A 24,483-nucleotide genomic window follows, 5' to 3' on the forward strand; every position below is an offset into this window, starting at 1 on the left:
CGCCAGCCCAAAATTGGTGTTTGAAGAGAATGAGCTGTCTGTCGATTTGCAGCACTCTGAATTCCTGTGGAGACCATTCACATCCCACCTCTGCGGCATCGTGATTGGGGCAGTCACATGCTCCTGCCTCCTGCAGAAGCCAGTGGCTTTTCTCTTGTTCTCTCCCTTGCTGGAATATTATTGAGACCTTGCTGCTTCCACCTTCTCCTCTCAAAGTGGTGCACTGCTCATTAGCCCCAGATCCAGGGTGAGGTCATTTAGGTCATTGCAGTACCAGTAAAGATTGCTAATCCCAAAGTGTCATTTACTCACTGCCCTGTCTAGGTGTGTAGAAGCAGCAAATGACTGATGAATGCGGAGGGAGGCAGGCTATTGGCAGTTCATCCCCATCTCACCGTTATGCAGAGCAGAGTCCAGAATGTAGCTTTTCCTGAGGTTGACAGCAGCCAGTCAGGAAAGGGAGGCAGTAAAACAAACACTCAGCCACTCCGTGAGCCTCCCCACTGGCCTGAGGCTGCGCTGTACTTCTGTGTGTGGCTGCCTTCTGGGGTCTAAAAGATCAGCCCAATATTCTGAACCAAATCTTGATTTTGGTCATCTTAATAACAGCATATTTATTGTTTAGTGGTAATAGTTAATGTCTGTCTTGCATTGAACATTTTTGCACTCTCCTTCTCAACTTAATCTGGATTCCACCAGGTTGATCTGTAATTTTCCCCATTTCACAGAGGGGAAAACCTAAGACTGAGAGCACACTTGCCTTTGTTTTGTATAAGCACACATTAGCTTATCCCAGAGTCTCAGATCTGTAGTAAAGAGTATGGGAGTCCTAGATGTTGTTGATAATCATTCTATTTCCTGCTGATCCTTAATTATGTGTTGACTTCATGGTCAAGTTCCTTTGGCAGTCTTGGACTGGATCAAGGAGCTCGCCGGGGAGTAAGTGATGGGAGAATGTTTGCCACTTCCTGCTTTGACTTGGTCCTGATCAGGTGTGTGCTGTGCCTCCCCCTTCCCTTGGCCAGGAGTCATGCTGCTGGCTGTTCTCCCTGCAGCAAGTAACCTTTGTGAGGCTCTGCTCCAGCTGGAAGCTTCCAGCAAGGTTGTTTACTGGGGGGAGGGGATTTGGGATTTTTAAAATTATAGTAAAATATATGTAACATAAAAGGCATCATTTTAACCTTTAAAAAATTTTTTTTTCTATTTATTTCCATGCATTTGAAAGGCAGGTGAGAGACAGAGATCTTTCATCCACTGGTTCACTTTCCAAATAGCTACAACAACCATGGCTGGGCTGGACCAAATCCAGGAGTCCAGAACTCCACATGGTCCCCTACATGGATGACAGGGACCCAAGTACTTGGGCCATCAACCACTACCCCCAGGGTGCATGAGCAGGAAGCTGGATCCTAAGCAGTGCAGCCGGAACATGAACTTCACAGTCATATGGGGTGTGGGTGTTGCAAGTGGCGACTTAACTTGCTGAGCCACAACACATGCCCCCATTTTAGCCATTTTTTAAAGCACAGATTTTACTGACATTAAATATGCTCCTAGTATTGTGCAACCATCACCACCGTCCATCTGCAGAACTATTTTATCGTCCCAAATGAAGCTTTGTGCCTGCTAAGCCCTAACTTCCATTTCCCTCTGCCAGCTGCTATTAACCACCATCCTACTTTCTGTCTCTCTGAATTTGCTTACTCAAAGTACCTCATATAAGTAGAATCATAGGATTTGTCCTTTTGTAGCTAGCCTGTTTCACTTAGTGTGATATCTTCATGGGTCATCCGTGTGGTAGCATGTGTCAGAATTTCCTTCTGTTTGTAGCTGAACAATATTCCATTGTGTGACTGTTCAACATTTTGTTTGTGTAGTCATCCACCAGGGAACATTTGGGTTGCTTCCAGTGTTTGGCTCTTATCAATAATGCCGCCATGAACTTGAGTTGTTCAAATATTTATTCAAGTCCCTACTTTCAGTTGTTTTGAAAGAGTTGGAATTGTTGGGTCATATAATTAAAATATTCACAATTTTTAAAAAATCATCCTACTGTTCTCCATCTGCCATTTTTATAAATCATTTATTTATTATTTGTTTATTTGAGAGGCAAAGAGAGAAAGAGGGAGAGATAGTGAGAGAGAGATAAATCTTCCATCCACCTGGGTAAGCTCGTCAAATGACTTCAGCTGCCAGGTCTGGACCAGGCCAAAGGCAGGAGCCCGGAACTCCACTGAGGTTTCCTACATGGCTGGCAAGGGGTCCAAGTACTTGGGCCATTTTCCACTGCCTTCCCAGACACATCAGCAGAGAGCTGGATCAGAAGCTGAGCAGTCAGGACACGAACCAGCACTCCCCTGTGAACTGCCAGCATCACAGGTGGAGGCTTAACCTGCTGTGCCATGATGCCAGCCCCTAGTTTTCTTTTTTTTTTTTTTTAAGATTTATTTATTTATTTGCAAGTCAGAATTACACAGAGAGAGAAGAGGCAGAAAGAGAGAGAGGTCTTCCATCCGCTGGTTCACTCCCCAGTTGGCCCGCAATGGCCAGAGCTGTGCCAATCCAAAGCCAGGAGCCAGGAGCTTCTTCTGGGCCTCCCACATGGGTGTAGGGACCCAAGGACTTGGGCCATCTTCTACTGCTTTCCCAGGCCATAGCAGAGAGCTGGATCGGAAGTGGAGCTGCCAGGACTTGAACTGGTGCCCATATGGGATTCCGGCACTGCAGGCGGCGGCTTTACCCACTACGCCACAGCACTGGCCCCACTCCTAGTTTTCTTACTTCCATTTTCCCTCCTTTTTTCCTGCCAACGTGATGCACACTCTGTTTTTAAAGGAAGAAGCCAGTGTGGCAAAATGGTTAAGGGTACGGATGATGGAGCCATCCAGACTTGGATTCAAATCCTGATCTTCCTAGGAAATTCTTAACCTCTCCAAGACCTTCCTCATCTTATTTTGAATACTGCTTACTTCAAGCATGTTTTAACCGTGCCTGGGCAAGTAAGAGCTAATACATGGTGGCTATTGTCTTCGTCATCATCATCATCAAAGTGTAGATTTTGCTACTTCTTAGCACTTTTGCTTAGGAAAGAAAAATATTCTAGTGACCAAATAAAGTTAAAATAAAATTTCCTAGACATTTTGACCCACAAAAGATAGTGCACAACATTCCATCTCTCCCTCCATCCAAATAATGGATTAAAGTCCGTAGGGACTCATTGTGTGGAATCAGTGAATATTTTTAATATTATGTAAAGGTTTGGTTTTTTTTATTTGAAAGGCAGAGTTATGGGTAGAGGGTGAGGGTGGGCAGAGAGAGATCAATATTCCATCCACTTGTTCACTCACCAAGTGGCCACAACAGCCAGGGCTGAGTCAGCCCAAAGCCAGGAGCCAGGAACTTCATCATGGTCTCCCGTGTGGGTGGCAGGGGCATCTCCTGCTGCCTTTTCAGGTGCATTAGCAGGGAAGTGGAGCAGCCTGGACAAGAACTGGCACTCATGGGACGCTGACGTCGCCGGTGGCAGCTTAATCTGCTGTACGATGATGCCAGTACCAAGAGATCACTCACTATTGATAGAGATGTGTTCCTGTAACAAGTGCTGAGTGCTATAACATAAATGCTGTCATTCTTGGAATACAGAGGAGATGCGTTCTTACTTAAACTTTCTCTTGACAAGCTCCCTGTGTTCTTAACCTTCTCTTTTTTTCTGTTGTTATTCAACGCTGTTGTTATTTAGGTCTCTTAGAGACTAAATCTTGGGGTTCCCTGTTAGAAGGATCCTTCAGAGAGACTGTTAGGTTTTACTCAACCTCTACTCATTTTTCCGTTCCAACTGATTAATGTTATTATTTTGTAGGCTTCTCAGTGTTATTTCAGTTCCTCTTTCTCTGAAGCATCGGGGGCAAATACATCTCTAGAGAGTAGAGGCAAACAGTGCCCACTGAAACAGGTGCAGCAACAGGCAAGCCAGGCTTTCATTCATTGCTGCTATTTGGCAGGGTTCTTGTTCAATTTCTCTCACTGCTTGTCTAGATGATAAATGTTTTCCAAGCAGCCGGTTCTAAGCCAGGTTGCATTTTCAGTTCCAGTTTCTCATTTGGGCTGGAGTTTCCTCGGGGTAGATGTTAGCTTTGCTTGAGAGATCACATTCAGTCCCTCCGTGAGGTTCCTTTGATTCCTGTCTTTCCCTCAGTCATCTGACTCAAATGTGAGTTCTCATTAAAGTCAAAAAAAGAAAAGCTCACCAAGCAAGATGGCCTGTTATATGCCAATTTCTCAGAAAAGCGACAGTAATGCGAATGAACGCAAGGGCTAGAGCAAGACTCCCTGGGCGGGGTCACCCACACAGCGCTTCAGTATTTGTCCAGAGCAGCTCTTAGCTTCTCTGGGGACAGCAGTGGGTCCGTGTGCCAAGCTCATGGGTACGCCCAGGCTTGGATAGTGCTCAGAGCTTGCTGGGAGGGTAGAGATCCGCAGACTTCTCGGGCCTTTGAGAAAAGAAAAGCAGGGAAACAAGAGTGACTCAGTGGTAGCATCACTCCTCTATTAATTATGTCACTTACAGGGGACATCACTTGAGCTCTGTGTGGCTTTGTAAAATATAATTGTGATTTCCCTCTAGAGTGAAATTCCACATGAAAGAAGGCCACTACACAGGGCTTTGGTTCTTAGCATAACTGTGCCGTGAGCACCCCGTGTGGTCTCTGGCAATGATATGCAGCTGGGGGTCCTTGGGCAGGAGGCCCAGTGCTGCCTTCCAGGGTGGGGGAGAGGATGCTGGGAGCACTCACACAGGCACTCCTTACTTAGGGCAGAGGAATGCAGGCTTTTTACTTATTTTCAGTTATCGGAGAGGGAATGGAAATGCGTGTGCTCATCAAATGCTCCCAAAAACTTTGGTCTGATACAGCATTTTTTTTCCTTCTTCCCTGGGAAAAACTTATTTGCAAAGTAAATAGGACTCTAGATTTTGTGCTCCATCCCCACATTGTCCACCATGAGCATATAAGGGTGTGTGGGTGTGGGTGTGGGTGTGGGTGTGCGTGTGGGTGTGTGTGTGTGAGAGAGAGAGAAAGAGAGAGAGAGAGAGAGAGAGAGAGAGAGAGAGAAATACTATGTAGAGCGAATATACCTCAGACCAGAGACACAGCACCACTGTGTGCTTACGCAGTGCATGTCCATAGTGGCCCCCTGCCATGCTTATGGGGTTGACATCTGTCCCAGACCTAGCTCCCCCACAGCTGGGTGCCTCCACTCGGAGGAAGCAGCTCCTTTGTCTTACTTAGTGTGGATCCTTGAGGGACCCCCCTCTTGGAGGGTTCATGCTCCCTGTTTCTCCCCAGCAGTGGGGGAGGTGGTCTGTTCGGTGGTCAGATCATTCAGTGTGACCTGATTTTTCTCTCTCTGGTCTCAGGGTGCCTCTGCTGCTCAGTCCTCTGACTTGTGGACATGCATCTGTGCATTCTGCTGATTGGCAGTTGAGGGAGAGGCAGATTCTGGCTTAAAACATCAAAAAGGATTATCTGGAGGGCTGGCATCGTGGCACAGCAGGTTGAGACATTGCTTGCATATGGGAGTGCCTGTTTGAATAGCTGCTGCTCTGCTTCCAGTTCAGCTCCCCGCTAATGTACTTAGGAAAGAGGCAGAAGATGGCCCAAGTGCTTGGGCCCTGTCACCCACGTGGGAGACCAGGATGGAGCTCCTGGCTCCTGTCTTCAGCCTGGGCCAGCCCTGACCATTATGGGTATTTGGAAAGTGAACCAGTGGACAGAAGATCTCCCTCTGTCTCTGTTTCCCTCTTTCTCTCTGTCACTCTGCATGTCTAATAAATAAACCTTGGAAAGAAGGAAGGAAGGGAGGGAAGGGAGAGGAGAAATAGAGAAAGATAGAGAGAGAGTGAGAGAGTGATTTCCCTGGAAGACTCACCTTTCACAAGCCCAGAAATCTATTTATCTGGCACCTAACAAGATGAGGCTGCCTTGACCCTTTAGGAAACAGCATTTTTAAGCTCTTCTCTATGCCTGGAATCTGCCCTGGGTAAAAGAAGCCTGCTGTTTCACCAGACCCCTTATGGTCCCCGTGTCACTAGCTGTTCTGTCCGTCATCCCAAGACAGTGATGCCGCCAGCACGGCTGCACTCTGCAGCGCTGGCTCCCCTTGAGGGCATTGCTAGGCACAGTCATTTTGTACCACACTCGGAACTGCCTTCATCATGCACCTCTGTGGGCTCCCTTATCACTTTGCTCGGTAAACCACTTTGTAAAGATGAAGATTAAAAAGCACAGAAACATCAGAGGGAAAAATGTCACCATCATACCTTTTCCCTGAAGGTACAGAAAGAAGAACTAAAAAGTGCACGGCTGCCATGCTCCTTGAGCTGAAGTGCAGGAGACGCGCAAGTTCATCACACACTGAAGCATCTGGCTTTGAATCTCGAGTCTAGAAACCTCGTCCTCTTACAGGGTTATTCTCGCTCGAAGTCATGAGGATGCTTTGCATTTCAGATCTCCAGTAGCCTCACTTGGAGACTGTCTAAGGCAGAATTAGATGTCACATGGGGAGGACAGAGACATTATGAGGGACTTCTTGAGTGTTGGCAGGTGGTTGCTGAAGTTGGGGTTTTCTTGTGTTTGCCCCTTGCTGGACGTGGCATTGTGATGCTTGCATGACCACAGCGAGGAGCTCCTCACTTGATCTAAAACCAAAAAGTTGAATCAGTTTCTTTTTCTTTCCTTTTTTTTTTTTTTTTTTTGAGATTTATTTATTTATTTGAATAGTACAGTTAAGGAGAGATCTTCCACCCACTGATTCACTTGTCAAATGGTCGCAACAGCCAGGGTTGGCTGGGCTGAAGCCAAGAGCCTGGAGCTTCATCTACATCTCCCACATGGGTGCAGGGGCTCAAGCACTTGGGCCATCTTCCACTGCTTTCCCAGGAGCATTAGCAGGGAGCTGGATTGGTAGAGGAGCTGCCGGGACTTGAACTGGCACCCATATGGGAAACCGGCACTGCAGACCAGGGCTTTAAACTGCTGAGCCACAGTGCTGGTCCCCTTTTTCTTTTCTTTTCTTTTTTTTTTTTTTTTTTAGATTTATTTATCTATTTATTTGAAAGTCAGAGTTACACAGAGAGAGCAGAGGCAGAGAGAGAAAGAGGTCTTCTATCCGATGGTTCACTCCACAATTGGCCATGATGGCTGAAGCTGCATCGATCAGGAGCCAGGAGCTTTTTCTGGGTCTCCCACGTGGGCGCAGGGACCCAAGGACTTAGGCCATCTTCTACTGCTTTCCCAGGCTATAGCAGAGAGCTGGATCGGAAGTGGAGTGACTGGTCTTGAACCAGCACACATATGGGATGCCGGCACTTCAGGCCAGGGTGTTAACCTGCTGTGCCACAGCACTGGCCCCTCTTCTTTTCCTTTTCAACTTTGCTTGAGAGGCAGAGAAAGGGAGAGAGCCCCCATTTTCTGTTTCACTCTCCAAATGCCCACAACAGACACAGTTTTTTGTTTTTTAATTTTTTGGCAGGCAGAGTTAGATAGTGAGAGAGAGAGACAGAAAGAGAGTTTTAGACAGTGAGAGAGAGACAGAGAGAAAGGTCTTCCTCGGCCGGCGCCACAGCTCACTAGGCTAATCCTCTGCCTGCGGCGCCAGCACCTGGGTTCTAGTCCTGGTTGTGGTGCCAGATTCTGTCCTGGTTGCCCCTCTTCCAGTCCAGCTCTCTGCTGTGGCCCGGGAAGGCAGTGGAGGATGGCCCAAGCACTTGGGCCCTGCACCCGCATGGGAGACCAGGAGAAGCACCTGGCTCCTGGCTTCAGATGGGTGTGGCGCACCAGCCACAGCACGCTGGCCGTAGCGGCCATTGGGGGGTGAACCAACAGCAAAGGAAGACCTTTCTCTCTGTCTCTCTCTCTCTCTCTCACTGTCCACTCTGCCTGTCAAAAAAAAAAAAAAAAAAAAAACACCATCCATCATCAGTAGGAGCAAGATCACCCCAAGGGAGCAAAAATGGGCTCTTCAGGGATGAGGAAACCTTAGATATCACCCTAGCAGGTGTCTCTCTAAAGCCCAGACCTACCTAATATAGCCTTTGTTCTTGGGATTTAGATTCTCTTTTTGAAAATAAGTGAAATTTAACTTAAAATTTGAATTTAAATGTTTTTCTTTAGGGGAGTGATAGTCCAAAAAAGGTAAAATTCTCCTAGAAAGAGACACTCCAGACCAAGTTCTGCATGAACTTCCTGAGATGGGGGGTCTTGAACTTAGCCAGGGAGAGGTTTGTGATGACCTTTCTGAGGGAGTGAGATTTGGGCTGAATAACAGTGAATTCTGGAAGGGAACCTGGAAAGTATTTCCCCTCTTCTCAGTAAAGAAATATTCTCTCGCCGGCGCCGCGGCTCACTAGGCTAATCCTCCGCCTAGCAGCGCCGGCACACCGGGTTCTAGTCCCGGTCGGGGCGCCAGATTCTGTCCCGGTTGCCCCTCTTCCAGGCCAGCTCTCTGCTGTGGCCAGGGAGTGCAGTGGAGGATGGCCCAGGTGCTTGGGCCCTGCACCCCATGGGAGACCAGGAAAAGCACCTGGCTCCTGGCTCCTGCCATCGGATCAGCGCGGTGCGCCGGCCGCGGCGGCCATTGGAGGGTGAACCAACGGCAAAAGGAAGACCTTTCTCTCTGTCTCTCTCTCTCACTGTCCACTCTGCCTGTCAAAAAAAAAAAAAAGAAAAGAAATATTCTCTCAGTAGACTTGGAGTTGGGAAGCATCTGGTCATTGCCCTTGCTATCCATCAGTACTGAACCTCTTGCAGAGGTGGTGTCCTGGCATGTGGTGTTGGGAGCCTGGACTTTAATGTCAGGCACACCAGGTGCAAACCCTACCTCTCTCCTTCATTCTGTGCCTTTCAGCAGAATCTTTAATTTCTCTAACCCTCATTTGTATTTGTATAATGGAAATAAAACCTCTCTGGTAGGCTTGTTATGAAGATGCATGAATGTATGAATGCATGAATGTATGAATGAAGATTCATGATGTATGAATTGGGTATAAAGAATTTAAGAATCTGGTACATAGTAAGTGCTCCTTTAGTGGTGGGAGGAGTGGTTGTTATATCTGTTTACCTATGGAACTACTTACCATCATCATCAGAGCGAAATGTCTATGGACACAAAGCAGCAGAACCATCTTCTGAATCATACAGATCCTTGTAGGGCCTGCGTGAGTCAGCATTTCCAAGCTCTTGCAGCCATGGGAAGTGGAGGCAAGTGCTCCCTGCCACGAGGGTCCCCAGGGACTGAGAGCCTTGGTTTGGTGTATTTCTCTGACAGTCTTCCTGCAGTATTGAATGCCAAAGGACCCTGGGGGAGGAAGCAGATATTCTGTGAAAGAAAAGTTGATCCTAGATTTGACCAACCAAAGAGAGGTTTCTGGTTTCCTCCTGCTGTTGCAAAGTGGAGCTGGAGTTACTTTACCCAAAGAAAATACAAAGGTCTATATTTGCATAAATCTGAATGCAATCTTAAAAATGACTCACTGACATAAGAAAATATACAAATGTGTGTGTGTTCAACAAAAAACAAAACATACAGACCAGAGAAAGAATAGAGATAGTGAGCTAATTTTATAGAGTAGATAATTCTGATGTTTATCATCTTCAAAAGCAAACCACAGCTGAAAGCTCTGATTTTGTTAACTTATTTGTTTTGTGTTCACCTCGGTTAAGGCTACTATTGCCCTGTCCTGTCTTTGCAAACACTCTTAGTGTTGTTTGGAATCTGAACTCCTTGAAGCACTCCAGTGCAGGAAAGAAAGTGAAAATAAACGAGGCTTGTTCAAGTCTGTTGTTATTTCAGAGAATCATCTTTAGGAATACAACCAGCTTTATGTAAATGCAGGCCTTGGGTAGTGTGGTAAATGTCTTACTGACAGGTCCCTGGGTGCTTTTCTTAATGAGCTGATCTTGAAAATCCACTTCCCAGCTCAAGAATGAAGTCTCTGCCTCCACTGAGTTTGCATGCTCTGTCCATGCCATCCGCACAACCAGCAAGGGCCCCTCGGCAGCCAGGAGGAGTCCAGCACAGGCCCCTGTTTGCTGCTGGCAACTGCAGTTTCAGGCCCAACTTGGAATCTCGCCCAATTTGGGGTTTTTGGGATTTCCAGCCCACTTTGTATCCAATTCTTGGAATGTTAGTTAAGTATTCAAGAACTAAGAATCTTTTTTTTTTTAATGGTAAGGCTTTTCTTTTTTTTTTTTAATCTTTTTAAAGATTCACTCATTTATTTATTTATTTGAAAGTCAGAGTTACACAAAGAGAACGAGAGACCAAGATCTTCCATCTGCTGGTTCACTCCCCAAATGACCAAAACAGTCGGGACTGAGCCAGGCAAAAGCCAGGAGCCAAGAGCTTCTTCTGGGTCTCCCATGTGAATGCAGGGACTCAAGGGCTTGGGCCATCCTCTGCAGCTTTCCCTGGTGCATTAGCAGGGAGCTGGAATGGAAGAGGAGCAGCCGGGACTTGAGCCGATGCCCATATGGGATGTCAGTGCTGCAGGCTGTGGCTTAACTCTCTGTGCTACAGTGCTGGCTCCAAGAACTGAGAATCGTAAGAAGCTGAACCACCATGGGGTACAGCAAGGAATCTGGGGTGGCGTCAGCACCTATTCATCTGCTTTCATCTCCTCTTGGCTCCAAGCCAGTTCTGGTTTTGTTCAGCCCAGCACTTTCACTCTCTTTCCAAAGGCTAAATGTTCAGCTCCATTTGTTACAACTGTGCACCCCATTCTTGCACATTTGCTCCACCTGATCATCACTGTCCATTTTACTGTGTTTCCTGGCTGTTTTTATTAAGCCTTGTTGAAGCTGAGGCACCGGCAGAGAAAGTGAAGCCAGGGCATCCTTCCCAAAAAGTGCCCAAGTCACTGGGGTCATTAATGTCCTTTCTAGAAAGAGTTGGCCCCTGAGGTTTCCGCTGCCCTCCTCATTCCACACGCTGGTGTTGCTGGGACACAAAGTCACATCAGAGCAAGCCACAAACCCCAGTGGGCTCCATCCTCACCTGAGTTCTCACTGCCGCCCACCCTGTGCTGATTTCCTGCAGAGTTGCTTCACCAGCATCAGATCAGGGTTGCACATCTCCTGAGTGTCAAGGGCTCGTGAGGACTAGGGGAAAAGAGCAGGAGCCACACAGTCCCTGCTGTCCAGGCCTGCCTTGACCACGTTCAGCTGTCATTGTTTGGTTTGTTCTTGACACCTGTCTTGCTAAGATTGGTTATGAGGACAGTCCCCTGTGTCATCATGCCTTCTACTGTGCCCAGAGCTGGGATCAGGAGTGTGCAGTGGGGGCCGGCGCTGTGGTGCAGCAGGTTAACACCCTAGCCTGAAGCGCCGGCATTCCGTATGGGCACCGGTTCAAAACCCAGCTGCTCCACTTCCCATCTGGCTCTCTGCTATGGCCTGGGAAAGCAGTAGAAGGTGGCCCAAGTCCCTGGGCCCCTGCACCCGCGTAGGAGACTCGGAAGAAGTTCCTGGTCCTGGCTCCTGATCAGTGCAGCTCTGGCTGTTGTGGCCAGTTGGGGAGTGAACCATCGGATGGAAGACCTCTCTCTGCCTCTGCTCTCTCTGTGTAACTCTGACTTTCAAATAAATAGATAAATCTTAAAAAAAAAAAAAAGGAGTGTGCAATGATCACCGACAGGTCAATAGGGATGACCAGGGAGCCTGGGGATGCACACCTGGGAGCAGCGGGAGTGTTGGGCAAGGCTCCGAAGAGAAGTGACATCTCTGCTGAGACCTGTAGAATGAGTAGGTCAAGGGAAAGGTGAAAGGGGCTGGCAGAGATGGGAGGTGTTGAAGCTGGGGGTTAGGAGGACATGAGGAAGAAGCAGGAGGGCTAAGAGGGGCAGATCCTGCCAGGCCACAGCATCATTGTTAAGGAGTTGCGACGGCATTCCTTGGTGCCTGCCAGGAGTGAAAGACTGGGCTGAATAGACTTTGAGACCAAGATAGGACATATTGATTATTATACATTATAATACACAAGATTACTGTGACCACAAAAATATCACCTGCCAGGTTCCTGAAGCAGCGTGCAAATAACACAGGATACTGGTCATTTCAAAATCCCAGCACCTTGTCCAAAGAGCTTTGTTTGACTGTGAGATCAGGATTTGATGACAAGGTTGAAAGTTCCCATAGCCAGCGCCGCAGCTCACTAGGCTAATCCTCCACCTTGCGGCGCCGGCACACCGGGTTCTAGTCCCGGTCGGGGTGCCGGATTCTGTCCCAGTTGCCCCTCTTCCAGGCCAGCTCTCAGCTATGGCCCGGGAGTGCAGAGGAGGATGGCCCAAGTCCTTGGGCCCTGCACCCCATGGGAGACCAGGAAAAGCACCTGGCTCCTGCCATCGGATCAGCGCAGTGCGCCGGCCGTGGCGGCCATTGGAGGGTGAACCAACGGCAAAAGGAAGACCTTTCTCTCTGTCTCTGTCTCTCTCACTGTCCACTCTGCCTGTCAAAAATAAAAAAAAAAGAAAAGAAAAAATAAAGTTCCCATAGACACAAGTTAAAAGAGAAAAGATGTGATGTGGGCTCTGGCCTTGAAGTGTTTATCATCTGCTCGGCATGACAACAAGAAGTACAGTAAACAGCAACAAAAATATGACAAGGTTCTGATCAGCAGCTGTGGATGGTTTTTGTACAGATTGACCCTCTAGGGTACGTAAAGAGAAATTATGGGAGAAGAATTCAGGGAAGGCTTAAGCCAAGGGATTGGCCTGGGGGGAAGGAAAGTGGATCCAATAATAAGGAGTTGATTCTGTGCTACTCAACAGAGGCTGGAATGGAGTTTGAGTTGCGTGATAATGAGGGATGATGAGTGGGAGAAAGTCGGGTCCCAGAGCTGACTTGCCTGAATTGTAGGTAGGCTCTTGCAGGGTTCATTCCTTCGTGTGTGAATTCATTCTCATTAGAGACTTCTCGGTTTGCTGCTTACCAGATAGAGCTACTCGGTCCCCTGGCCCCCATCACCCTCCTTTCCTTCTCCTTAACTTCACAGTTTGCTAAGGTGTTCCTTAAAAACCTGGCTTGGGGACCGTGCCACATCGTCAGTTGTTGTTCTGCTTAAGTCTGATGTTTACCTGCTGTCATGCTTTGTGGTCAGTGACTCTTGTGATCACCCTGGCGGGACTGTGCAGAAGGAACCTGGAGAACCAATTCTATGGGTCAGGGATCAAACCCACAGAGAGGATGCTGTTGACCGAGGACAAAGGACATCCTGTTCTTGATGCCCCAATAACTCACTTGTATTAGCGCATCACTTTCTACTGTCTTAGTCCGTTCAGGCTGCTATAACAAAATACCACAGACAAGGGTGACTTAACTAGCAGACATTTATTTGTCACAGTTCTATGGGTGGAAAAGTCCAAGATCAAGGTGCCAGCAGAGTCAGTGTTTGGTGAGAGCCAGTTTTCTGGTTCATAGACAGCATCTTCTCACTACATCCTCCATGGTGCATGGGGTGCATGAGGAACCGGGGTCTGTTTCATTAGGGCACTACTCCCCTCCCCAAATCCTCACCTTCTAACATCATCACTTTGGGGAGTAGGAGCTCAACCTCTGAATTTGTGGGAGACACAAGCATTCAGGCCATAGTCTCTACTTTCCTTGAAAAATTAGGATAATGACATCTGCATGTCTAGATGTAAGAATTCGGTAAAGTCTTAAAAGATTCCCCACATACTAGAAAATGTTGAAACATGTTTCTAAAAAAGAAAAAAGAAGAATTATTATTGGAGATTTGGGGGGGCAGTTATTTTAGCAAGGACTCACATGATGACTGTCATTCACCCACTGTCTTTAAAACTTGTGATCAGATTAACACATATGAAAATATTTCTGGAACGCATATGTGTTTTGGTTTTCCTTGATGACCCTCTACAATTGATGTACTCGTTGGCTTTTCATTACTTTAACTAAGACACCCGAGAGGAGCTGCTTAGGAGAGAAAAGGTGTGTTTCAGCTCACAGTTTGGAGGCTACGGTTCAGGATGGGGTGGCCTCCTACTCTGGTGTCTCTGGAGGCTGGCCATGTCACACAGTAAACCAGGAAGCTAGGCAGAACTCGAACCCCCTCCAAGGGCACAGCCTAATGACCTAAAGCCCTCCCACCAGATCCATCCCCTCAGAAACCGTAATTAAATCAGGTCTCCACCATCAACCCTTAACGTTGAGATGATGGGGTTTAAAAGTGCTACTCACCCCGCAACAGCTGTCTATCCTAGATGTGAATGTGAGGACCATTTCCACTTTCAGATTGCGGAGGGAATGGCGTACATCGAGCGCAAGAACTACATCCACCGGGACCTACGAGCAGCCAACGTCCTGGTCTCTGAGTCTCTCATGTGCAAGATCGCAGACTTCGGCCTTGCTAGAGTCATTGAAGATAACGAGTATACGGCAAGGGAAGGTGCGTTCCCCTCACCCTGTTCAGCTGTTTTCTTCTTGTTTCATCTCTGTTTTTCACACAAGCAATCCCCAAAGTCATGATATACATATTTGGGACAACATTCAGTATGGACGATCATTACTTGTTTATGTTCTCATGATTGTTTTCAAAGAAATGAACTCTTTTTTAAAAAAAAATTATTTAGGGTATACAAGCCTCATGTATTTTGCATATAGAAATCTAGGAACATAGTGATACCTCCCACCCTTCCTTCCCTCCTGCCCGTGCTTTAACCCTTCTTTCTGCCCCCTCTCCCATTCCCACTCTTAATTTTTACAGAGATCTACTTTCAGGTTCCTTAATGATCGTGAAGGTAACCCTACACTAAGTAAGAGTTCAACAAATAGTTTGAAGAAAACAACAAAACACTGTTCCTCAACAGAAGAGACAAGGGCTATAAACAATCATCAAATCTCAAAGTGTCCATTTCACTGCAATACGAAATGAACTCTTGATTAACTTCACCTGACACTTTTCTAAGGTTTACAGATGCATCTGTATTTCAGTTAAGCAAAGCAAAACAAAAATAGATCTGGGCAAGGTCGAGATTCTTGATTCTGTTTTCATTACATTGTGAAAGCTTTTCAAGGAAACAATGAAGTGTACTTTTCACAGTAATAGAGGAAGTATTTGTACAATTAATTCTATGTTCTATGATCTGGACTCTTAATTACAAATTAAAACAGGGACATTATCACACACATAGAGATCTAAATCAAATGTAACAAAAATATTCTCTTTTTTCTCCCACATTCCATATTATACGTGTGAACCAAAAATGGTCAGGATGTCACCCCCAGTCCCTGGCACGTAGCCTGGTGGCCTACACCACAGGGGCTGCACCTTGCCTATGGCAGAATCACCCATGGGGGCTCATGACCTGGGGCTTCTGATCGTCTCACTCAGGAGGCTTGAGCGAATATTTCTGGAGTGCTCACTCTCTCCCAAAACAGCCATGCACTTTCTTGATATTCTTAGGCATTGTTCAACAACAAGGATTATTTTTCTTTTAACTGCATGTTTGTGATTTCTGGAAATGTCCTCAGGGCATAAGGAGGTGACAAACAGGTAGAAAACCTTGTTGTGATTTGTTGAGAATCTCCTCCCATCTTTTCTGAGATGATTCTCCTCCTGCCACAAGCCTGTGTTCTCCTAGATGAATTATAACTTGTCCTTGACCTTCATGAAAAGGTCAAGGTGGATTATGATTATCCTTAACCTTCATGATTCTCCAGGTGAAAAGGCAGGTGAAAGAAAACAGTCGGAAGAAAAGCAGTTTAAAAATTATGGCTACATGGTGTTGCGCACTTACAGTGTGTAAATGGGCTTTTCCTACATGATCTCATTTATCTTTGCAGTCTCCCTCTGGGAGAGACACATTATTATTATTATTACCCCCACTCTACAGATGAGCAAAGGAGTGATTTCACCAGCTTCCTGGGGTCCCACAGTAAATAACAGAGTCAGGACTCAACCCCAGGAAATCAAGCTTCAGAGTACATGAGCTATAGTAATGGTTCCTTTGGTCTCATTGCATTTGACAAGCCCAGAGCTTCACAGAAATAACTAACGCAAGACAGCGTGGCTCAATGCAGAGAGGTCAGGTTGTAGGTCCTGGCCTACCTCAGAACCACAGCAATGAGACTACTTTCCATTGGTATTTACATTGTGCCAAGTACATGGATCAACCCACATAACCCTCCCAGAAACCTCTTTAGGAGGTTTGATTGCCCGTTTTACAGATAGAAAAGGCAGTGAGTGACTTGCCAGGATCACACGAAATGGGAAGCAGTCTAGCCAGGATTCAAACCCAGGCTGTGTGGTGCCGTAGCCAAGCTCCCGACCACCACACTCTGCTGCCTGCCCTGCTCTCCTGTAGGAATGTGTGACGGGGCCCAGCACATAATAGCCTGGCCACAAGGCTCGCTCTTTTCCTTTTTGTTCTGTTTTTCCTATTTATTTAGTCATTTTATCAACTTGAAAGGCAGAGACACAGAGAGAGATCTCCCATCTGTTGCTTCACTTTCTAAATGCCTGCAACAGCCAAGATTGAGCCAGGCTGAAGTCAAAAGCTAGGACCTCAATGCAGGTCTCCTACATGGCCCGTAGGAACCCAGATATTTAAATCATTTCCTGCCTCCCAGGTTGGGAGGAAGCTGGAATCAGGAGCAGAGCCAGGACTCAAACCCAGGCACTGCAACATGGACTGCATGCATCCTAACTGTGCAAAATGCCCACCCCCAGTCCTTACTGCTCTTGTGTAGATCTGCTTTCTTGAGATGCACAGAAGCTCCGCAAATGACTGCCACAGATATGGCTGGGCTGGGCTGAAGCCAGGAACCAGGAACTCAGTCCAGGTCTGCCCTGTGGATGGCAGGAACCCATCACCTGCTGCCTCCCAGGGTACGCATTGGCAGAAAAACAAAACCAGGAGCAGAGCCAGAACTTGAACCGTGACCCTGCAAGATAGGATGTGGGCATCTTACCCAGTAGGTCCCATGCCCTCCCCCAGATTACCTATTTTGGTCAGATCCCATAAAATATTCCCAAGCAGAAACATAATAAAGGCAAAAAAAAAAAAAAAAAAAAAAACTTTTTGGTGGCAACCCCTGGTCTTCAAGGGTGCAAGGCTAACAGTCTGCCTGAGCCCCTACCTTCCTCAGGGGACCCGCATCTGCCGGCCCCAGTCCCTCTGCCTCACCAGCAACCAGCAAGAGATTTTGTTTCATCTGCATGTCAGCTTAGGCAGGGGTCATCATTCCCCCTAACCCCGAAAGTTTAATACTGGCTTTATCCTTTCAAAGGAAAGAATGGGCCATTCACGTTTGGAGTAGTGTCTGAAATTCTTATTGGTAGAGGCTTAAAGATGTTTATTCACAAAAGCATATATAGGAAAAGATGCTTATATTATGTTTGTAACACAGAAGATGGGTTCATTACAGAAAATTTGAACACAAAAAGTAAATGTTAGAGGCTGGTGCTGAGGGACAAATGGACAAGCTGGAAGTAGATTCTGTTACATTGCACATTATGCTCTTTGATGTTTGAAGTTGGCTAATTATAGTATGCCCAGTTGGGTATATAGGAAGCTTGTAATAAGGGGAATTTTCAAATGGGAAACAGGAAAGAAGCAAACATTTTAGTATAGTATTTTATACCATCTCTATTTTGTATTACATGCATGTGTTATCTATCCAAAATAATTTAGATTCCCACATCTATGACACTTTTGTGCAAGTTCAGAGACCCCAGTGAGAATCTTGTGTCTTTTTCCCTAGGTGCTAAGTTCCCTATTAAATGGACAGCTCCGGAAGCAATCAACTTCGGATGCTTCACAATTAAGTCTGATGTCTGGTCCTTCGGAATTCTGCTGTATGAAATCGTTACCTATGGGAAAATTCCCTACCCAGGTACTGTTTACTTGCGTCTTTCCATTCAAGTTGCAGGAAGGTGTAACTCCATCTATTCCAAAGCAAACAAAAAGCACTTTGTGCCAGAACTCAATTTTTCAGTGTATTTAGTGGAAATTGTTCGAAATTATGTTTAGGTCTTTCCCTGCCTTATTTCCCTGAGGTCATGCTGTTTGTCTTCACTAATTAATCCCACCACTTACTTGGCACCTAGCATGTCCCTGGTACCACGGAGGGTGTTGAGGAGATGAGGGTGGACTGGACCCAGGGCTCTGCCATGGCCGTGCACCTGACAGAGGGGGAAACAGGCATAGAAACAAGTATTTCCAGGGTCTTTTGATTGGTTTCTATCATGAATGTTGTGGATTCCTGGCCTCTTCAGGTCCTGCCTATCTTTAACTTACTGGTGCCAGTGGGGCCATCATTCACTATTTCCAGGGTCCTGACAGCGGAAGCTGGCAGAGTACAATTCAGCCCCGGCGGGCTCCCTGCTTGCTCCAGGGTCTACACTGTCATGGCTGAGAAGAGAGATCTCTCTTAAACCTTCTTCACCTTCTCATGACTGTCTGGTTTTAATGAAAATCTGTGCATGGGATGAATTTCAAATTGAATCTTTGGTGTTTATATCATCCCCTCATGCAAAAACTACCTGAGTGTGCCAAGGCCCTCTCGAGGCTGCGATGGCCCTTGCACTCACGGCTGATGTTATAACTGGGAGAGGCTGTGGTCATGGAGAGTGTTAGTCTGTGGGGTGAAGGGTGCTACACATAGTGCATGAAGGGCTTCGGAGCTTGGAAAGGGATGGGAGAGCTGCTGGATCTGTCCCTGTTCCCAGCCCTGGGGACTCAGAGACATGAGGGAGGGAGCTCTGGGGCTCGCAGGGGAAACATGTAGCTATGGATTCAGCCATCAGGAGCAAAGGCCCAGCCTGGTTTGGACCCCAGTGAGCATTTGATGAATGAATGAATGAATGAATGACTCATGTGGGCCACTTAATCTCCAGATAGTCTCCATGCGATGGATGACAGAGTGGGAGGCAAGAGCAGTGGAGGGAGCCATAGACGTGGGGCTAGAATGGCTCAGTGGGAGCACTGGCGGCCACACGAGGGCCTCCCAGCTAATTCTTTTTTTTTTTTTTTTTTTTTTTGGACAGGCAGAGTGGACAGTGAGAGAGAGAGACAGAGAGAAAGGTCTTCCTTTTTTCCATTGGTTCACCCTGCAATGGCCGCTGCGGTCGGCGCACCGCGCTGATCTGAAGCCAGGAGCCAGGTGCTTCCTCCTGGTCTCCCATGTGGGCGCAGGACTCAAACACCTGGGCCATTCTCCACTGCCTTCCTGGGCCACAGCAGAGAGCTGGACTGGAAGAGGAGCAACCAGGACAGAATCCAGCACCCCGATTGAGACTAGAACCTGGGGTGCCGGCGCCACACGCGGAGGATTAGCCTAGTGAGCTGCGGCGCCAGCCACCCACATGCCTTCTAAGACCTCCTTTCATCTACTATGCTCAGTACCCAGAATTTGGAAATATTTGGGCTGGAAAATCATTTAAAACAAAAATAAAAAGAACCAAGAGGCCGGCGCCATGGTTCACTTGGCTAATCCTCCACCTAGCGGCGCCAGCACCCTGGTTCTAGTCCCGGTCAGGGCGCCAGATTCTGTCCCGGTTGCTCCTCTTCCAGTCCAGCTCTCTGCTGTGGCCTGGTAAGGCAGTGGAGGATGGCCCAAGTGCTTGGGTCTCTGCACCCACATGGGAGACAGGGAGGAAGTACCTGGCTCCTGGCTTCGGATCAGCGCAGCGCCGGCCGTAGTGGCCATTAGGGGAGTAAACCAATGGAAGGAAGACCTTTCTCTCTGTCTCTCTCTCTCACTGTCTATAACCCTCTTTCTGTCTCTCTCTCTCTCACTGTCTAACTCTGCCTGGCAAAAAATAAAAAAAAATTTAAAAAAAAGAACCAATAAAAACATGGTTGAGACACACACACACAAATACAGTATACAGTGGTACTTTGGTGCTTGAAAAGTTCACAGAAAATGTGGAATTAAAACAAGTGTATTTTAGTGCAAAAAATGCTTGAAGTAATATATACAAGGGGTCTTCAAAACACTCCTGGAAAATGTATATTATGAAAAAGCTATGCATGGATTTCAACGTTGTTTGCACCAAAATAAACTGATTTTTTTTACTTTCATTTATTTATTTTCATTTTATTTGAAAGGCAGAGAAACAGGGAGAGAAAGAAGCAGAAACAGAGACAGAGATCTTCCATCTGCTGATTCACACCTGAAACGCTTGCAACAGCTGAAGCTGGGCCAGGCCAAAGCCAGGAGCATGGAGCTCCCTCCTGGTCTGTCATGTGGGTGGCAGGAACCCAAGGACTTGGGCCATTTTCAGCTGCCTTCCTAGGCTCATTACCAGCAAACTGGATCCAAAGTACAGCAGCCAGGACTTGAACCATCTCTCATTTAGAATGCCGGTATTGCAGGCAATAGCTTAACCTGTTGCACCACAGCACCAGCTCCCTCCACAAACATTTTAAAGCACCCTTATGTGGTGGGGCCAGGCAGAAACCATGGACTGATTTGCTGCTCAGTCAGTGTGTCCTTTGTTTTTCGTTTGTTTTTTGACAGGCAGAGTGGACAGTGAGAGAGAGAGAAACAGAGAGAAAGGTCTTCCTTTTTTTTTTTTTTTTTTTTTGACAGGCAGAGTGGACAGTGAGAGAGAGAGAGACAGAGAGAAAGGTCTTCCTTTGCCGTTGGTTCACCCTCCAATGGCTGCCGCCGCCGCCGCCGGCGCGCTGCGGCCGGCGCACCGCGCTGATCTGATGGCAGGAGCCAGGAGCCAGGTGCTTTTCCTGGTCTCCCATGGGGTGCAGGGCCCAAGCACCTGGGCCATCCTCCACTGTACTCCCTGGCCACAGCAGAGAGCTGGCCCTGGAAGAGGGGCAACTGGGACAGAATCCGGCACCCCGACCGGGACTAGAACCCGGTGTGCCGGCGCCGCAAGGCGGAGGATTAGCCTAGTGAGCTGCGGCGCCGGCCAGGTCTTCCTTTTTTCCGTTGGTTCACCCTCCAATGGCCACCGCAACCGGCCATCCTCCAAGCACTTGGCCATCCAAGCACTTGGGCCATCCTCCACTGCCTTCCCAGGCCACAGCAGAGAGCTGGCCTGGAAGAGGGGCAACCGGGACAGAATCCAGCACCCCGACTGGGACTAGAACCCAGTGTGCTGGCGCCGCAGGCGGAGGATTAGCCTATTGAGCCACGGCGCCGGCTTGTTCAGTGTGTCCTTATAAAGCTTCAGGATGATGAACACCTTCAGAGGTCCTGAATGTGTAGATTTCCAGTCACAGGAGTGGTGAACTAAGAGCCTCCAGCGTTAGGAATTATGACTGGAATCAAGAAGTTCTGTTTACTTAGTTATCAAAGGACTTGACTCATGGATAGCATGGAACTGGTACACATGGCCAAAATATGCCACTTTCCACCACTTATCAAACTACTAGTTGGGTAGACTCTGTGGATAATTGAGTTATCTGGGAATACTTCCTTGACCCAGGAAAGTGCTGGGTATGTTGTATTTGTTAAGTGTTTTATTAGACACCACATGCCTAGCTTTGCAAAATAAAAAGAGAAGAAAAGGAAGGAAGGAAAAAGAAAAAAAGAAATGAAGCTACATGTAAACTAAAGGCCTATTTTTAGAGGAAAAAGACTAAAACGAGGAGTGGCATTGTGATGCATTGGGTTAAGCGTCCCATTTCAGAGCCCTGGTTTGAGTCCTGGCTGCTGTTTCCAATACAGCTCCCTGATAATGGCCCAGGAAGGCAGTGGACAATGGCCCAAGTACTTGGGTCCCTGACAATCACATGGGAGACCTAGATGCGGTTTTGGGCTCTTGGCTTCAGTCTGGACCAGTCCCAGCCATTGTGGCCATTTGGGAAGTGAACTGGCAGGTGGAAGATATGTCTCTCTCTCTCTCTCTCTTTCTCTCTCTCTCCCCCTCTCTCCCCTTCCCTCCCCACCCCTTGTGTTACTCTGCCTTTCAAATAAGTAAATAAATAAATCTTTTTTTTTTAAATTACCATTGTAAACAACTCTCAAGAGATATGAATGGTTAGAAAGTGTGCTTGGGTCTTTGTTTCCAAAACAAAGGTTCTTCTAAGACAAATCATATCTTCTTTCTGAGTTTAAATCTAGAAGGACCCTCCTTGGGTCGCTGTGTCTGTAGAAGAAAGGGCAGAGGATGCACAGAAAAGAACCCCCTCCACGGGCCGACGCCGTGGCACAGTGGATTAACCACCACCTGCAATGCCAGCATCACATATGGGTGCCAGATGGAGTCCCGGCCGGTCCTCTTGTGATCCAGCTTCCTGCATACCTGGGAAAGCAGCAAAAGATCCCCAAGTGCTTGGGCTTCTGCCACTTGTGGGAAGACTTAGATGGAGTTCCAGGTTCCTGGCTGTGCTCTGTCCCACTCCTAGCTATTGTGGCCATTTGGGGAGTAAACCAGCAGATGGAAACCCTCTCTCTTCCTCTGTGTACGTGTGTGTGTGTGTGTAACTCTGCTTTTCAAATAAATAAAATAAACCTTAAAAAAAAGAAATAAAAGAAGCCTTCTCGAAAGACAAAGCAATGTTTCAAAAACCACACTGACTTCACCAGGTGCCGTGCATTCCAATCTTTTCCATTTCATTGTTCAAATAAGTTTTTTAAAGATTTATTTATTTATTTGAAAGTATGAGTTACACAGAGAGAGAAGGGGAGGCAGAGAGGTCTTCCATCTGCTGGTTCACTCCCCACTTGGCTGCAATGGCTGGAGCTGCACCGATCCAAAGCCAGGAGCCAAGAGCTTCTTCCAGGTCTCCCACATGGGTGCAGGGACCCAAGAACTTGGGCCGTCTTCCACTGCTTTCCCAGACCATAGCAGAGAACTGGATTGGAAGTGGAGCAGCTGGGACTTGAACCGACGCCCATATGGGATGCCAGCACTGCAGGCGGTGGTTTTACCTACTTTGCCACACACCGGCCCCTCTAATTAATTTTAAAAATATTGGTAGTGCCCTAAAACCTGTTGATATCAAATGGATGATGATGACCCACAATTTGGAAAACATAAAATAAAGACTAAATTCACAGAAGGTTCTGTTTCAATTCTGGTACCATTTTACATAAAGCAATCTTTTAGAATCTTTCCTGTGACCATGAGCGGTAGAAAATATAGCTATGGAGAGGAAGTTGGTTATGATGAATGGAATTCCTCGCCTATACTAGGCACTATATGGAAACACTAGAGCAGCTCACGTCCCTACAGAAGGGCTAACCACAAATATGCAAAACATACGGATGTGGGCTAGTGCCACCAAAACTGCTAACTGAGCACATATCTCTATCCTGTTTTAATAATGGAGGAAACAGTCTTCCCTTAAAGCTGTTCTCAGTATCAGAACCTAACCCCTGGGACATTTGGCCATATTGAAGGCCAGCCTCCCTCCAGCAGAGCTCCCTAGAGCTCAGGAAGAGGAGTGGAACCTTAGCTGCTGCACCTATGTTGAGAATCTGAAAGTCCCAGACTCCTATAGGTTCTGGCTCTGGCCAGGTCCTGAAGACTGAGACAACTCAGTGAGTATGTGAAGTAGCCTCACCTGGAAGCTATGACTTGGTTGTGATTTTCTTCCTCTTAGTGAATATCTTGCTCTTAGAAGACAATGAGCCCTACAAGGTACAAGCAAGGCAGGTATCCTTTAGATGATCCAAACCATCCCTTCTTTTATATTCCAAATTAATCCTGAGTTTTTAACTATTTAGCAACCACATGAACAATTGGTCTGGCTGATTTAAGGGTGCTGACTTTAGGTAAATAACAATGAAAAACCTATTCTATATATGAGAAAATATTGTGAAATGATTAGTTGAAAATATAGTACAGGTACATGCTGAAAAATATTCTACCCTCCAAAAGAAACTGAGATTAAGGGTTAGGATTGGATTGGAATGGTGAATTTAAAAAGTTAATCCATGGGGCTGGTGCTGTGGCATAGCTGGTTAAGCTGCTGCCTGCAGCACCGATATCCCATATGGGCACTGGTTTAAGTCCCTGCTGTTCCACTCCCAATCCAGCTCCCTGCTAATGTGCCTGGGAAAGCAGCAGAAGATAGCTCAAGTACTTGGGCCCCTGCACCCACATCGGAGGCCCAGAAGAAGCTGCCGGCTGCTGTGGTCATTTTGGGAATAAACCAGCAGATGGAAGATCTCTTTCATCTTTCATTCTCTCTCTCTTTCTCTCTGTAACTGTGCCTTTCAAATAACTAAATAAATGTTTTTTTTTTTTAAAAAAAAAAGTTAGTCCAGGGACAGACATTGTGGCAAAGTGGGTTAAGCCATTGCTTAGGACGCCTATATCCCATGTTGGACTGCCTGGGATTGAGTTCTGGCTCCTGTGCTTCCAATCCAGTTTTCTCCTAATGCATTCTGGGTGGCAGCAGGTGATGGATCAAGTGCTAGGACCCCGCCATCCATATCGGGGATCCAGGTGCAGTTTGAAGCTCCTGGCTTCAGTCTGGCCCAGCCCTGGCTATTGCTT

General features: G+C 47.0%; 1 protein-coding gene across 4 annotated transcripts in view; it reads left to right on the forward strand.

Moving 5' to 3' along the window:
• Positions 1-24,483, forward strand: part of LYN (LYN proto-oncogene, Src family tyrosine kinase) — a 141,840-nt gene that overhangs the window by 114,413 nt on the left and 2,944 nt on the right. For all 4 annotated transcript variants that reach the window (XM_002710497.5, XM_002710498.5, XM_070076619.1 and 1 more), the window contains exons 11-12: positions 14,304-14,457; positions 17,775-17,906. In XM_002710497.5, coding sequence (XP_002710543.1) covers positions 14,304-14,457; positions 17,775-17,906 — 286 coding nt within the window. The remainder of the gene's footprint in view (positions 1-14,303; positions 14,458-17,774; positions 17,907-24,483) is intronic.

The sequence above is a fragment of the Oryctolagus cuniculus genome, chromosome 6 (genome assembly GCF_964237555.1).
Source record: "Oryctolagus cuniculus chromosome 6, mOryCun1.1, whole genome shotgun sequence".
NCBI classification, from domain to species: Eukaryota; Metazoa; Chordata; class Mammalia; order Lagomorpha; family Leporidae; genus Oryctolagus; species Oryctolagus cuniculus.